This window comes from Capra hircus, chromosome 11 (assembly GCF_001704415.2).
Source record: "Capra hircus breed San Clemente chromosome 11, ASM170441v1, whole genome shotgun sequence".
NCBI lineage: Eukaryota > Metazoa > Chordata > Mammalia > Artiodactyla > Bovidae > Capra > Capra hircus.
Window position 1 is genome coordinate 20,861,191 of NC_030818.1, and position 15,746 is coordinate 20,876,936.

Below are 15,746 nucleotides of genomic sequence, written 5' to 3' on the forward strand. Positions count from 1 at the left end.
TTGTTTTATTAGCACTTGATTCCCAGAGCGTGATCCCAATTCTCCCAATTCTCTAGACATAGGTGTATTTTGGCTTTCACCATAGTCTAGCTGGCCTCCTAGGTTACTCAGTAGTAAAGAATCTGCCTGCCAAGCAGAAGACCCAGTTTCAATCAGTGAGTCGGGAAGATACCCGGGAGAAGGAAATGGCAACCTGCTCCAGTATTCTTGCCTGAAGAATCCCATGGACAGAGGAGCCTGGCAGGCTACAGTCCATGGGGCCACAAAGAACTGGACACGATTGAACAACTGATCACACATTGTCTACTTGGATCCCCTCTGAAGTATCTAGAAACCAAAACAAAAGCAGTATCAAGCGAAGATGAGATGAGTATACAGACAGTCGAGTAAAACATGGTGTTAGGATTCCAGAATCCTTCCCCTTCCTAGGCCCAGTACTGTCTGGACAGATTTAGGAAAGAAATACCAGGCCCCTATATTTTATCTGACAGCCTAATTAGGCCTTTCATATCTCTATCTTAGTCCTCTGCCATTAGTAGGGGAAGAAAAACCAAAACCATCTGAGATTAGTCATCAAAACCTGGAGCAATATTTCTCAAGGTCTGGTTCCAGATAAACTGCATTAAAATACCATGAGGAATCTGTGAGAAAAGGAGATTCCTGAGTTTCACCCTAGACTCACAGAATCAGAAACTCCAGATATGGGCCTGGGGATATGTATTTTTTTTAATCTTTATAGATAATTCTGAGGCACATCAAAGCATAACAATTATCCATGACCTCTGTGTCTTTTCTAGCAGCATATACTTAAAACATTTTTCTGCTTCTGGAAAGGAGATAATAAAAGTACTGCATTTTCACTCACTCAATTGTGTCTGACTCTTTTCAACCCTATGGACTGTAGTCCACCAGGCTCCTCTGTTCATGGAATTTCTCAGGCAACAATACTGGAGTAGGTTGCCATTTCCTTTTCCAAGGCATCTTCCTGATCCAAGGAACCTGACTCTCCTACATTGGCAGGCGGATTCTTTACCACTGAGACACCTGGGAAGCAAAGTACAGTATCAGACATTTATTAGGACCTTAACAAATATTTATCCTTAATCCCTTTTTAAAGGAACTTTGGATTTTAGGAATAAGAGTGGGTATATATACCCAAGGTCCTTTCCCAGTTCCCTGAAGAAAAGAAAGTCAGAGACTTCCTCTATATAAACTATGTCCTAATCTCTACATGGGAACCTGTGCAGGCTGCTACTCCAGGCTGGTAGTCTGGAGAGCCCCTCCGCAGTGGCTCCAGCAGAAACACCTTCAGAGTTGTTTGTGTGGGACAAACAGAATGGATCCTCAGTCAGTGTCCAGAGAAACCTGCAGTTATTTACCCCTTTTCTGAATTAGCTTTGTACTTCTTTCCCACTGGGTCAAAGAGTTAAAAATCAAAAATTCCCCCCCAAATCTCCTCCCCTCGCTATTCCTAATTCTCATCTCTTCATTTTTCAGCGTCTTATCTGAAAGTCGCTGGCTCAGAGGGTAAAGCGGCTGCCTACAATGCGGGAGACCCGGATTCGAACCCTGGGTGGGGAAGATCCCCTGGAGAAGGAAATGGCAAACCACTCCAGTACTCTTGCCTGGAAAATCCCATGGACTGAGAAGCCTGCTAGGCTACAGTCCACCGGGTCACAACGAGTCGGACACGACTGAGCGACTTCACTTTCACTATCTGAAAGTCAGCCACCATTAACGGATGAATCTTTGCTCGTTGAGAACCTCGTGCCCGAAAAACGGTAGAACACAGCCGATTCAGGATTTCGGTTTAGAAAGACTACAGGCCCCAAAATGCAATTTCACATTCCAAAAACTACCATTCCCAACATGCAATGCAGTCAGGGTTCCAAAAGAAAAGAACTGACTGGAAATTGCCAGCCTAGCTGGAAACTTTGCCTCCCCTCAGGCAGAGGAATGATTTAGAGAAGTCCCAGAGGATATTTTTTGCAGGAGTGGTCACTCCCTAAAATCCAGTCAAGAAAGGGGAGGAGTGTGAGCCGCGTCCCGCCCCTTCTCCAGTAAATTTCTGCGGCTCCAGGTTTAGCAGCGGGAGTTCGAAGGACTTGGAGCAGCTGCACACCCTGAGCTCAGCATGGTTTCGGTGACCAGAGCCGTGTTTGGAGACCTGCCCCTGGGAGCAGGGACAGTGGAGAAGTTCCAGCTGCAGTCAGACCAGCTGAGAGTGGACATCATCTCCTGGGGCTGCACCATCACAGCCCTGGAGGTCAAAGACAGGCAGGGCAGAGCCTCAGATGTGGTGCTCGGCTTTGACGAGTTGGAAGGTGGGTTGAATTCCGTCCCGGGCTGCAGACGGGGCCCAGGCCCGCCGCGCACACTGCCCCACACCAGCAGCCAGGAATGCGGGGACCGAGGGGAAGTACCGAGCTTGTGACCGCTTGGATCCAGCTGACTCAGTGTGTTGCGATCCAGTGTTTGGGAAAAGACAAAGTGAACAGAAACTGCCCTAGGAGTTAGCTTCCGGTTATACATTCAGGCTTTTCCTTAATTAAAAAGTCAGTTGAGGGAAAGATAAAAACTTCAGCAACCCTGGAGCGATCTTTGAACTGCCTGATCCCAGAGGGCGGGAGAGGAGACGTACAGGCTGGAGGGGTTGTGGCTCCCAGCTCTTGCCATTTCTGAAGAAGGGGGGAAAAAAATCAAAGACGTGCGTCTTCTACTTCCTTTCTGCTTGATCAGATTCGCTTTGAGGTCTGGTTGTTTCAGAAATGCTCGGTAAGGTAAGCTCAGCGGGTGCAGAAGCTTACCTGCTTTGTTCTGTGGAGTTCGGTGTCCCACACCCCCTGGCTATTCAATAACCATGTGCTGAAAGAACATGGAAGACCAACTTACTGTCGAGAAATGAGTCTCCTTATAACTGGGATAGATTTTATTCTGCAGAAATACATTATAGCTAAGAACGTGTATTAATTCATGCATTCAATCGTTGCTGATTCAATTATCTCATTCCAGGAGACAGGTCTCCACCCTCATGCAGCTTGCAGTTTAGATGTGGAGATAGACCTTAGCCAAATAATGGCATAAACGAATAATTAAAACTGCAATTTCACTGGAGCAAAGGAAAATGTACATAGTGCTTGCTGTCTCTGGGCACACTGAATAGCTAGAGAGAAAAAGAGCTCAAAATAAAGTTAGCAGAGGGCAACTGCTTGAGAATTAATTCTCTGCTCAGTGGTAAGCGTGTGGATAAAATCTGTTAGAGAGGAGGTTTGAGGTTTTCCTTTAGGTGTGTATCTTTCTGTCTGTTTGCTTCTTTAGCAACATAGCCCAGGATGGGAGGTCAACAGAAAACAGAATTGGTTTTCCCTTAGCAGACTGAAATTGGCTCTTCATTTCCTTAACAAAAATGTTTCCTAAATATTCCTGAGGATCCTATTCCTTGCCCTCTGGTTGGTTGTCTTTAACTACCTTGGAGCCTCCACAGCTTGGCTTGGAGAAGGTGTAGGTAACATTCAGCAGAATTTCTTTGGTAATTTCAGCAAGCCTATTATAGGGAGACTCAGTGGTAGGAAGGTGCAGGGGCTGGGAAAATCAGCTCCACTTTCCTTTTAACTCTCTACATCCCTTTCAGTTTCTGGGGTGGATGTTTCTATCTCCTGTCCTCAGAGTCAGAAGGCAAGAGAGTTGACAAGTGACAAAAGAGAATGCTTTAGAATCACTTTTGCTGAGTCATCTCTCTGTTAGCATAACCATTTGCTCCGTGGAAACAGAATCACAGAGATTACTTAACTGGTGCAAAATTGCCCATGGAGTCCAAGAAGAATTGGATAGATGACCTAGAATTTCTGAGCCTATAAAGCACTGGAGATGATAAGTGGTATCTGCATTTATCACCTCATTTCCATCTCTGCCTTATCACCATTCAGAAGGTATCTACCCTCCCCTCCCCTCCTTCCACTTGTACACACACTCATTTCTTACTAGTTTTAATTATTTTTTTTATTAATAATATTTATTTGCTTGTTTTATTGGGTCCTGGTTGCGGCACTCAGGATCTTCGATCTCTGTTGCAGCATGCAAACTCTTAGTTGCATCATGTGGGGTATATTTCCCGACCAGGGATCAAACCTGGGCCCCCTGTATTGGGAGCGTGGCGTCTTAGCCACTGGACCACCAGGAAAGTTCTTAATTTTAGTTCTGATATGAGTCACATGAGTCTTAAAACAAAAGGCATCTTTGCACAATTCATATGAAAACTGTGCCATGATGATGATATGGCACCTGAGAAGCACCAGATTCTTAGTAGGCATAGAAGTGCCAATTTTGTGAGTGCAGTAATGTCGAATACGTTATCTCTGTGAGTCTCTGAGTTTTGTGGGAGTCTAGGTGAAGGAAACCCACTCCAGTACTCTTGCCTGGAAAATCCCGTGTACGGTGGACCTGGTAGGCTGCAGTCCATGGGGTCGCTAGGAGTCAGACACGACAGAGTGACTTCACTTTGATTTTCACTTTCATGCATTGGAGAAGGACATGGCAACCCACTCCAGTGTTCTTGCCTGGAGAATCCCAAGGATGGGGGAGCCTGGTGGGCTGCCATCTGTGGGGTCGTACAGAGTCGAACACGACTGAAGCGACTTAGCAGCAGCAGCAGCAGGAGGTGAAATAAAGTATTATTCCCAAATGTTCTTAAAAGGGAGAAAAGAAAGAGATCCCCTTGGATTACAGTGATCTAGCTTTTATCGACGGTATTGCCCCCCAACCCATGTTATTAACATATCTTGAGAAAGTTAAATGGCATTCTTTTGTCAGCATCCATGACTGGTGCCACAAAATGCCAGGTCAAATCGAAGCATCTAAAGTATATTCTAGACACTGGGAATCCCCTGGTGGTCCAGTAGTCAGGACTCCGAGCTTCCATTCTACTGGAAGGTGCACAGTTTCCATCCCTAGCCGGGGAACTAAGATCCTGCAAGCTGTGTGGCACATCAAAAAAAATAGTGAAGTGTTCCAGGTGCTGGATTGAGAGACATTTTCAACCTTATGCTATAATTTAGATAATTTAATGGTTTATTTAAAAAGGAAAGCAAGCTATTTTCAAAAGACAAAGAAGTGTTTAGAATATCAAGTAAGACATTCTGATATGTTCAACCATCTTCAGGGATGAACTTCATATATGTCATTATGAGAGTTCAGTTCAGTTCAGTCACTCAGTCGTGTCCAACTCTTTGCGGCCCCAGGGACTGCAGCACACCAGGTTTCCCTGTCCATCACCAACTCCCAGAGCCTACTCAAATTCATGTCCATCGCGTCAGTGATGCCATCCAACCAATTCATCCTCTGTCGTCCCCTTCTCTCGCCTTCAGTCTTTCCCAGCATCACATTCTTTTCCAGTGGGTCGGTTCTTTTCATCAGGTGGCCAAAGTATTGGAGTTTCAGTTCCAGCATCAGTCCTTCCAATGAATATTCAGGACTGATCTCCTTTAGGATGTACTGGTTGGATCTCCTTGCAGTCCAAGGGACTCTCAAGAGTCTTCCCCAATGCCACAGTTCAAAAGCATTAATTCTTTGGCGCTCAGCTTTCTTTATGGTCCAACTCTCACATCCATACATGACTACTGGAAAAACCATTGCTTTGACAAGATGGACTTTTGTTGGAAAAGTAATGTCTCTGCTTTTTAATAAGCTGTTCAGGTTGGTCATAGCTTTTCTTCCAAGGAGCAAGCGTCTTTTAATTTCATGGGTGCAAGCACCATCTGCAGTGATTTTGGAGCCCCCCCCCAAAAAAGTCTCTCACTGTTTCCATGAAGTGATGGGACCGAATGCCATGATCTTAGTTTCCTGAATCTTGAGTTTTAAGCCAACTTTTTCATGCTCCTCTTTAATTTTCATCAAGAGGCTCTTTAGTTCTTCACTTTCTGCCATAAGGGTGGTGTCATCTGCATATCTGAGGTTATTGATATTTCTCCCTGCAATCTTGATTCCAGCCTGTGCTTCATCCAGCCCGGCATTTCTCATGATGTACTCTGCGTATAAGTTAAATAAGCAGGGTGACAATATATAGCCTTGACGTACTCCTTCCCAATTTGGAACAAGTGTGTTGTTCCATGTCTAGTTCTAACTGTTGCTTCTTGACCAGCATACAGATTTCTGAGAGGGCAGGTCAGGTGGTCTGGTATTCCCATCTCTTTAAGAATTTTCCACGGTTTGTGGTGATCCACACAGTCAAAGGGTTTGGTGTAGTCAATAAAGCAAAAGTAGATGTTTTTCTGGAACATCCTTTTTCGATGATCCAGGGGATGTTGGCAATTTGATCTCTGGTTCCTCTGCCTTTTCTAAATCCAGCTTGAACATCTGGAAGTTCACGGTTCATGTGTTGTTGAAGCCTGGCTTGGAGAATTTTGAGCATTACTTTGCTAGTGTGTCAGATGAGTGCAATTGTGCGGTAGTTTGAGCATTCTTTGGCATTACCTTTTTTTGGGATTGGAATGAAAACTGATCTTTTCCAGTCCTGTGGCCACTGCTGAGCTTTCCAGATTTGCTGGCATATTGAGTGCAGCACTTTCACAGCATCATCTTTCAGGATTTGAAATAGCTCAACTGGAATTCCATCACCTCCACTAGCTTTTTTCATAGTGATGCTTCCTAAGGCCTAGTTGACTTGAAATTCCAGGATGTCTGGCTCTAGGTGAGTGATCATACCATCATGGTTATCTGGGTCATGAAGATCTTTTTTGTTTAGTTCTTCTGTGTATTCTTGCCACCTCTTCTTAATATCTTCTGCTTCTTTTAGGTCCATACTATTTCTGTCTTTATTGTGCTCATCTTTGCATGAAATGTTCCCTTGGTAACTCTAATTTTCTTGAAGAGATCTCTAGTCTTTCCCATTCTTTTGTTTCCTGTATTTTTTGCTCTGATCACTGAGGAAGGCTTTCTTATCTCTCCTTGCTATTCTTTGGAACTCTGCATTCAAATGGGTATATCTTTCCTTTTCTCTTTTGCCTTTAGCTTCTCTTTTTTCCTTATTATGGGAAGACTTTCTGATATGTTCAGCCATCTTCAGGGTTGAACTTTATATATGTCATTATGGGAAGCATAATTGTCTCAATCATAATAGTGTGAATGGCAGTATATTACTATTTTGATCAATTCTAGTGTATTAAAACCTATGTTAAGAAATTGGCAACAGAGGTTGTGTTTCAGAAGGAACTCTGGGTAGCTGTGGTACAGGGATAGGAAGAAGGCTGGATTTTCACTGTATAGTTTTTGAATGTCTGAGTAAGTATTATAGAAACAAACTGGGCCAAATAATTTAAAGCAATAAGATGTGACCGAGTCAGGGTTTATCGTCACATTACTATGTCCCCAAAATGTTTTGAGCCACAGGGAAGAGCTGAGCATGGATAATTCCATGAGACATGGTCCTTTTGTAATTGCCAGGTTAGATGTGAACTCTCTGATTTCCCAGATAGATTATATAAACTACGTGGATGATGGCCATGAATGGAGATCAGAATAGTTTACATACTCCCTAGGAAATGAAATCTTTGTTCTGTAGAATTCTAAAGAGGTAAATCGTAGGATCTTTTAGTTATAGGCTAGAAAAATCAGTAATGCCTCCTGTGAGGTTTTTTTCTGCCATTTTTTTGTATTGAAAAATTTTTTTCTTCTTCTTTGACTTGCTGGGTCTTCATTGTAGTGTGCAGGCTTTTCTAGTTGTGACATGCAAGCTTAGTTGCCCCTAGGCATACGGGACCTTAGTTCCCTGACCAGGGATCAAACCTATGTTCCCTGGATTGGAAGGCTGATTCTTTACCACTGGACCACCAGGAAAGTCCCTTGAAAATATTTTTCAATGTTTTTTCATCTGCGTGTCCCACTTGCTGTCATTATGACTTCTTTCAAAACCTTGGTGAGAGTATTTGCTTATGAGCTACAGGTAGAAATAATCTACCCAGATAATCAGCACGATTCCTTTCCTTTCATCTTCACCCCAGTTGCCACCAACACCCAGCTATTACTGCCATGAGAGGTATTATGAAAAGATTAGAAACAAAATCAACTTAATGCTTTTAGAAGACCTGAGTTTATAAGAGGTGGTGGTGGGAAAAGGGACCAGTTTAGAGGCTGCAGTTTCATATTACAGATGCCCTAGAGTGTCCTTTTAGAAGTGTTAAGGATTCCTAGTTTAAAATCTCTGCTTTGTCCCTTATAGCTCTGTGACCTTGGGCAAATTATTTAACCTCTCTAGAACTATTTCCTCACCTGAAACAAATAGATAATGATTGAATGTGCTATTGGCTGTGACTGTGTCTGACTATATTGAACAATTAATAATTTTAATCGTCTTTACTTCCTTTGCGCCCAAATATCTTCCTTCACACTCCTCAAACGTCCTATTTCACTTTGTTAACACTGCACAGAATAGCATGGAGATTCATTTGGGACAACCAGCAGCGACTGTAAAACATATAAAAGATCTGGGATGTTTAAAGTGCTTGTCAGTTAAACTAGTGTTGATTTTCCTCAGAAGGCCAAAAGAAGGTCATTAAGGGTGTGAGGGTTTGTCCGAGAATCCTGTGCAATTTTATTTTGAGACTTTTAGGGCACTCTTGTTAAGGTTTGGGCTGTCTGAGGTAGATGTCATAGCTGGAATCTTTGGGATGTTTGAGGAGTGGAGAAGACCATACCCCATTTATTAACATATTCTGGCCAGTCCCTTGCCCAGAAAAGAGGGACAAACTTTTTCTTTACCCTTTACCCTACATCAGTTCAGTTCAGTTGTTCAATCGTGTCCAGCTCTTTGTGACCCCATGGATTGTAGCACGCCAGGGCTCCCTGTCCATCACCAACTCCTGGAGTTTACTCAAATTCATGCCCATTGATTGGGTAATGGCATCCAACCATCTCATCTTCTGTCATCCCCTTCTCCTCCTGCCTTCAACCTTTCCCAGCATCAGAGTCTTTTCAAATAAATCAGCTCTATGCGTCAGGTGGCCAAAGTACTGGAGTTTCAGCTTCAACATCGGTCCTTCCAATGAACACTCAGGACTGATGGCCTTTAGGATGGACTGGTTGGATCTCCTTGCAGTCCAAGGGACTCTCAAGTGTCTTCTCCAACACCACAGTTCAAAAGCATCAATTCTTCGTGCTCAGCTTTCTTTATAGTCCAACTCTCACATCCATACATGACCACTGGAAAAACCATAGCCTTGACTAGACGGACCTTTGTTGGCAAAGTAATGTCTCTGCTTTTCAATATGCTATCTAGGTTGGTCATAACTTTCCTTCCAAGGAGTAAGCGTCTTTTAATTTCATGGCTGCAGTCACCATCTGCAGTGATTTGACACTGTTTCCACTGTTTCCCCATGTATTTGCCATGAAGTGATGGGACTGAATGCCACGATCTTAGTTTTCTGAATGTTGAGCTTTAAGCCAACTTTTTCATTCTCCTCTTTCACTTTCATCAAGAGGCCTTTTAGTTCCTCTTCACTTTCTGCCATAAGGGTGGTGTCATCTGCATGTGTGAGGTTATCAATATTTCTCCCGGCAATCTTGATTCCAGCTTGTGCTTCTTCCAGCCCAGAGTTTCTCATGATGTACTCTGCATATAAGTTAAATAAGCAGGGTGACGATATACAGCCTTGACGTACTCCTTTTCCTATTTGGAACCAGTCTGTTGTTCCATGTCCAGTTCTAATTGTTGCTTCCTGACCTGCATACAGATTTCTCAGGATGTGGGTCAGGTGGTCTGGTATTCCCATCTCTTGAAGAATTTTCCATGGTTTATTGTGATTCACACAGTCAAAGGCTTTGGCATAGTCAATAAAGCAGAAATAGATGTTTTTCTGGAACTCTCTTGCTTTTTCCATGATCCAGCAGATGTTGGCAATTTAATCTCTGGTATTCTGCCTTTTCTAAAACCAACTTGAACATCTGGAAGTTCACGGTTCATGTATTGCTGAAGCCTGGCTTGGAGAATTTTGAGTGTTACTTTACTAGCGTGTGAGATAAGTACAATTGTGTGGTAGTTTCAGCATTCTTTGGCATTGCCTTTCTTTGAGATTGGAATGAAAACTGACCTTTTCCAGTCCTGTGGCCATTGCTGAGTTTTCCAAATTTGCTGGCATATTGAGTGCAGTACTTTCACAGCATCATTCAGCATTTGAAATAGCTGAACCAGAATCCCATCATCTCCACTAGCTTTGTTCGTAGTGATGCTTTCTAAGGCCCATTTGACTTCACATTTCAGGATGTCTTGCTCTAGGTGAGTGATCACACCATCATGCTCTTTACCTGGGGCCAAACTACATCAGTTACTGACTAGATTAAACCAGCATTCTTGGCTTGACCTAGAAACTACCCTCTTTACCCTACTACTATTTTTTGGAAAATAGTATTTTCTGCATTTCAAAAACAAGCTTCTTAGCCCTATTCAGACTTTGGGGGACTGTCACTTTTTGTAATTTTGATTTGATTTAAAAGCTTAGTAATAGGGACTTACATGGTGGTCCAGTGGTTAAGAATCCACCTTCCAATGCATGAGACTCGAGTTCTATACCTGGTCAGGGAGCTAAGAGCCCACATGCCGAGAGGCAACTAAGCCTGAGCACCTCGAGGAGAGGCTCTTGTGCCGCAACTAGAGAAAGCCTGTGTGCTGCAACAGAAAGCTGCCATGCCACAACAAAGACCCAATGCAGCCAAAAAAAAACAAAAACTTAGTAACATAAGAAAATAATATAAAGTCCATTTGTTCTAAAGAGTTTCTCAGAGACAGTTAGGAGCAGTCATTTCTGCTATCCTCACTGTTTAATCCTTAAAAACTCTTCATCTAAACCAAGGGTTGAAAAGTGCTTCTTACTGATGGGCTAATTAATTGTTGCCAGAAAGTGGTCCCTTCTGAGAGAATTCTTGCAAGTCCATGATGCAGTTTGCTGTTGAATTTATTCTTCTTTCCGATGCCAAGTATGTGGCTGGCAACGAGTAGGGGCTTGGTGTACACCAGTTGAATGAATCAAGGTAGGAGTCAAAAGGAGATGTAGCTAAATGATTTTTGAACAGAAGTCCTGCTTTTCACATTTTCGAGCTCCTGGAAAGCAAATGAAATTTGTTCCACATTATATGTCATCAGGGAAAGGGAAATTAAAACGACATTGAGACCTATTAGAATGGCCAAAGTCCACAACACTGACAACACCAAATGCTGGCAAGCACATGGAGCAACAGGAACTCTCATTCATTGCTGGGGATACAAAATGGTGTAGCTACTTTGGGAGATAGTTGTCAGTTTCTTGCAAGATTAAACATACTCTTATCATATGATTCAGCAGTCACATTCCTTGGTATTTTACTCAAGGGAGTTAAAAATATATGTCCATACAAAAACCTGCATATGAATATTTATAGTAGCTTTATCCATAATTGCCAAAACTTGGAAGCAACCAAGATGCCCTTCAATAGGTGAATGGATAAGTAAACTGTGGTACATCCAGACAACAGAGTATTATGCTGTGCTAGAAAGAAATCAGTCCACAAAAATATATGGAGCAACCTTAAATGCATGTTACTAAGTGAAAGACGCCCATTTGAAAAGCATATGCACACGTATGCTCAAATATTAAAGGAAATATGCAGACCTACGTAGGAGGGAATTTCCTGGCATTCCAGTGGTTAGGGCTGTGAGTTTCCACTGCAGGAGGCACTCAGTTGATCTGAGATCAGGGAACTGGTGGGGCTTCCCTTGTAGTTCAGTTGGTAAAGAATCTGCCTGCAATGCAAGAGACCCGAGTTCAATTCCTGGGTTGGGAAAAATCCCCTGGAGAAGAAAATGGCAACCCACTCCAGTATTCTTGCCTGGAGAATCCCATGGATAGAGGAGCTTGGCAGGCTACAGTTCACAAGAGTCGGACACAGCTTAGTGACTAAACCACCACCACCACCACCACCACCACCACCAGGGAACTGGGATCCTGCAAGCCATGTTACATGGCCAAAACAACAAGCAAAAGAAATAAACAATATAGATATACATAAGAATATAAATGGTGCACTTCCCTGGTGGTCCAGTGGTTAAGAATCTGCCTGCCAGTGAAGGGGACATAGGTTCAGTTCCTCACCTGGGAAGGTTCTGCATGCTGTGGGACAACTAACTCAGAGCACCATAACTGCTGAAGCCTGTGTGCCCTAGAGCCCAGCACCCATGCTCCTCAACAGGAGAAGCTGGTGCACTGCAACTAGAGAGTAGCTCATGTGCAGCAACAAAGATCCAGCGCAGCCAAAAAAACCCAAATATTAACAGTCAGGGGTTCTCTAGTGATAAGTTCAGGATGCTTTAAGTTTCTTCTTTGTGCTTTAGTCTTTTAAAATGTTTGTAAAAAATATGAATTACTTTTGGAAAGGAGAAGGGTCGTGTGTAAAGAACACAAATTTTCCCTGCTTCCATGCACACGTGGTATGCCCGTGTTGTTAATACTTACAGCTGCCCTTAAAAGGAAGTGGTGGGCAGCAGTGTGAGCCTCATCTTTGGTTTGAAGGTTTTAAAATCACTGTCATCCCATATCCTTGCAGGGTACCTCCAAAAGCAGCCCTACTTTGGAGCTGTGGTTGGCAGGGTGGCCAACCGAATTGCCAAAGGAACGTTCACGTTGGATGGGAAGGAGTATAAACTGGCCGTTAACAACGGGCCCAACAGCCTGCATGGAGGAGTCAAAGGGTTTGACAAGGTGAGTTGAAGTCATTGCACAGTGTCCTCACCTGGCACACCTCACTAAGTACCTTCAAGCATGCCTTGCCTTTGCCAGGCACAGCCCTAGGCCCTAGAGTCAACGTGTGGTAAGGTGATCCAGGAAAGAGGCTGCTCCATGGTTTGGGCCTGAGGGGAAGGAGATTGCTGGCTGTGTTCCACGGCCCACCTTTCTCTAGCTCATCTGACTATAGTAGGCAGGGGAGCCCCTGAGTGGAAAGATGACAGCCTTTGACTTAGAAAAGACAGGGACTGAACGCCCATCTCACAGTTTTGGGATCAGAGAGTTGATTTTAGGCAGAACAGAAAAGTGGATTAAAGACAATATGCACCACTTCCTGCACAAAGCATTTGCATATATTATCTCCCACCGTTATTAGAACCCCGTATTATCACCAGATGAGAAATGTGAGGCCCTGAAAGGCCGCACAACTCCTAAGTTGGGCTGCCTGACCCAAAGCCCTCATTTCTATACTACAGTTGTCTGCCACAGCCACCTGCATACCCCCAACCCAACACCCCGCTAGTATTGGTCTATAAGCTCTTCCCCCCCGACCCTGACTGGCATGTATTGTGTTGCCCCATCCAGGCTACCCTTCCAGTGAAGGGTCTCACACCTCAAAGTGACGTCAGATTCTCCCCAGTTCCCCCTTTCCACATTAACTCCCATCCCGTAAGCGAATCCCTGGAAAACCAGGTTAGGAAAACAAATTGATCAGACAGCTTCTCCCTGAGGTGGGAATGCCTGGCTTCCTGTTCTTTCCTAGCTGTGTGGGAGTCTGCAGGTTAATCGCAGCGATTCTCTTACTAGTCTAATCTCAGAGAGGTAATTTTGGTAGTTAGCTTTCCTTTAAATTATACCACCCAGGTGACTTCCTAGAGAAAAGCCAGAGGAGACAGGAACATTTATGGCAATGTTAAGAATCACAATTTCTTCTTTTCTACCTCTTAATCGCCACCTATCCTGCCAAAGGAAGTTGGTCACTCTCTGTTTCCCCTGTTCCATCAGCTGTCTGCGGCTTAGAGCCAGACAGCCCCATTACTTCCCCTTTCCTCCATGATGAAACTCCTCATGCCAGAGACGGCTGAAGGCAGAGGATGGCTTCTGTCCTGGCAATACTGGGGCAGAGGGTCTCTGGAATATGCCAGGTCCATGGGCAAACCCCAACCAGAGGAAGTTAGGTTCAGCTCTGTTTGGCCAGGGGTCTTCAGAGGAGCCTCAGCCCCTTGTCTTAGCTTCTTCCTGCTGCCTCTGTTCCACATGGAGTTTTCTGTGGTGTTACTTACACGCCCCTTACAGGTCCTACACGCCCTGTAGGAACAAACACATAAGATAGTGAGTGTTTATATCCTTCTCTGCCGAGTGTTTACTGAGCCTCTTCTGTGAACCAGGCGGCATAATAGGATGGGGATTCCTGATCCTCCAGGATAGTGAGTATCATGTAGTAAGTTACATGAATAACAGTTACATGAATAACGAGCCCCAAAATATAGATGCCAGAGGTGTGCTACAGGAGCTGTATTAATGGCAGCTAGGGAGGTTGGAGTTGAACTGTTCTTCAAGAAAAGATAGCATGTCATTTAACAAGTGGATATTTGAGAGAGTGGCTGTGGAACAGCCCGCAGAGGGTGGGGAAAGACTCGGAATATAATCATGAAGCCATTGAAAGTTTTGGGACCTGAGGTTTTCATGGAGCAACATGAGCAGCGTCACATGAACTTTGCTTTCAGTTGTGTTTGATCTCAACAATTACTGCATAATTGTCGGTTTGCAGGTAATTGTTTTCTTATTTATACCAATGCATTTTTTTAAAGATGAAATTTGAATAACCTGACAGGATTAGAAATGGTGTAAGTAGGCCTAGAGAAACAAATTTGGAAGTTTTCAGGAAAATTTGGAAACTACTGAATCAGGGAAATTCTCCTGTGAACAGGAATTGTACTTTCCACTTTATCTGATGATACTGACTTACACAAAAATCTTTCCATTGTGTCCTTTCTCTAAAGGAGAAAAACTAGGTAGCAAGTTATGACCATTTTATTTCACATATTTTATTTATAAAATTTCCCATTTGGGGGATTCCCTTTTCTTTCAGTTCAGTTCAATTCAGTCCCTCAGTCATATCTGACTCTTTGCAACCCCATAGACTGCAGCACACCAGGCTTTCCTGTCATCACCAACTCCCAGAGCTTGCTCAAACTCATGTCCATCAAGTTGGTGATGCCATCCAACCATCTCGTCCTCTATTGTCCCCTTCTCCTGCCTTCAATCTTTCCCAGCATCAAGGTCTTTTCCAATGTGTCAGTTCTTCGCATCAGGTGCCCAAAGTATTGGAGTTTCAGTTTCAGCATCAGTCCTTCCAATGAATATTCAGGACTGAGTTCCTTTAGGATTGACTTCAATTGACCTTTTTCTTTAATCACACATATACCAGGTTTTATATTTTAAGTGTCTCAAAAGTTCACCATTTCCAGAAGATAACTAGGGTGTAAAATTAATTTTTTCCCGAGGTCACTGAATTTGTTTCAGATACCAGCTGCTTTCACTGTAGGTGAAGGCAGAGACCTCTCTTCCTACCGGGCTCCACTTCCTGGCAGATGTAGTGTCAGTGAGAGACGCAGGCCGTGTCAGGAGTGGGTAGGCAGAGCCTGGGCTCATGGGCCACTCCTATGGCCCACACAAGTTACTGTCTTCCAAGTCTATTTCGAATGACAGTGTCTGGTCTCAACTCCACTGCTAAAAATGAAGATTGGATTAAGCTTTCACTGAAAGTAAGGCTGTGGAATAGTGTAGACTGTCAGGCTAAGTTTGAACCCTAGCTCTGTCACTCATTACATGTGTGACTTTAAACAAGATTTTTTTTTCCCTTTAAATAACTGCATGAAGTGTGAAAGGGTTCTACTCCATCCTCTAGAATGTGGGAGGTAGAGTTAACACCTCCCACATTAAGGGCAAGTTAACACCACTGAACTCAGTTTGTTTATCTGCAAAATGCAGGTAATAATA

At 43.6% G+C, this 15,746-nt stretch overlaps 1 protein-coding gene across 2 annotated transcripts in view; it reads left to right on the plus strand.

Moving 5' to 3' along the window:
- Positions 1,892 to 15,746, plus strand: part of GALM (galactose mutarotase) — a 53,999-nt gene continuing 40,144 nt past the window's right edge. For both annotated transcript variants that reach the window (XM_018055142.1, XM_005686511.3), the window contains exons 1-2: positions 1,892 to 2,324; positions 12,565 to 12,719. In XM_018055142.1, the coding sequence (XP_017910631.1) occupies positions 2,135 to 2,324; positions 12,565 to 12,719 (345 nt within the window). In that variant the 5' untranslated portion in view covers positions 1,892 to 2,134. The remainder of the gene's footprint in view (positions 2,325 to 12,564; positions 12,720 to 15,746) is intronic.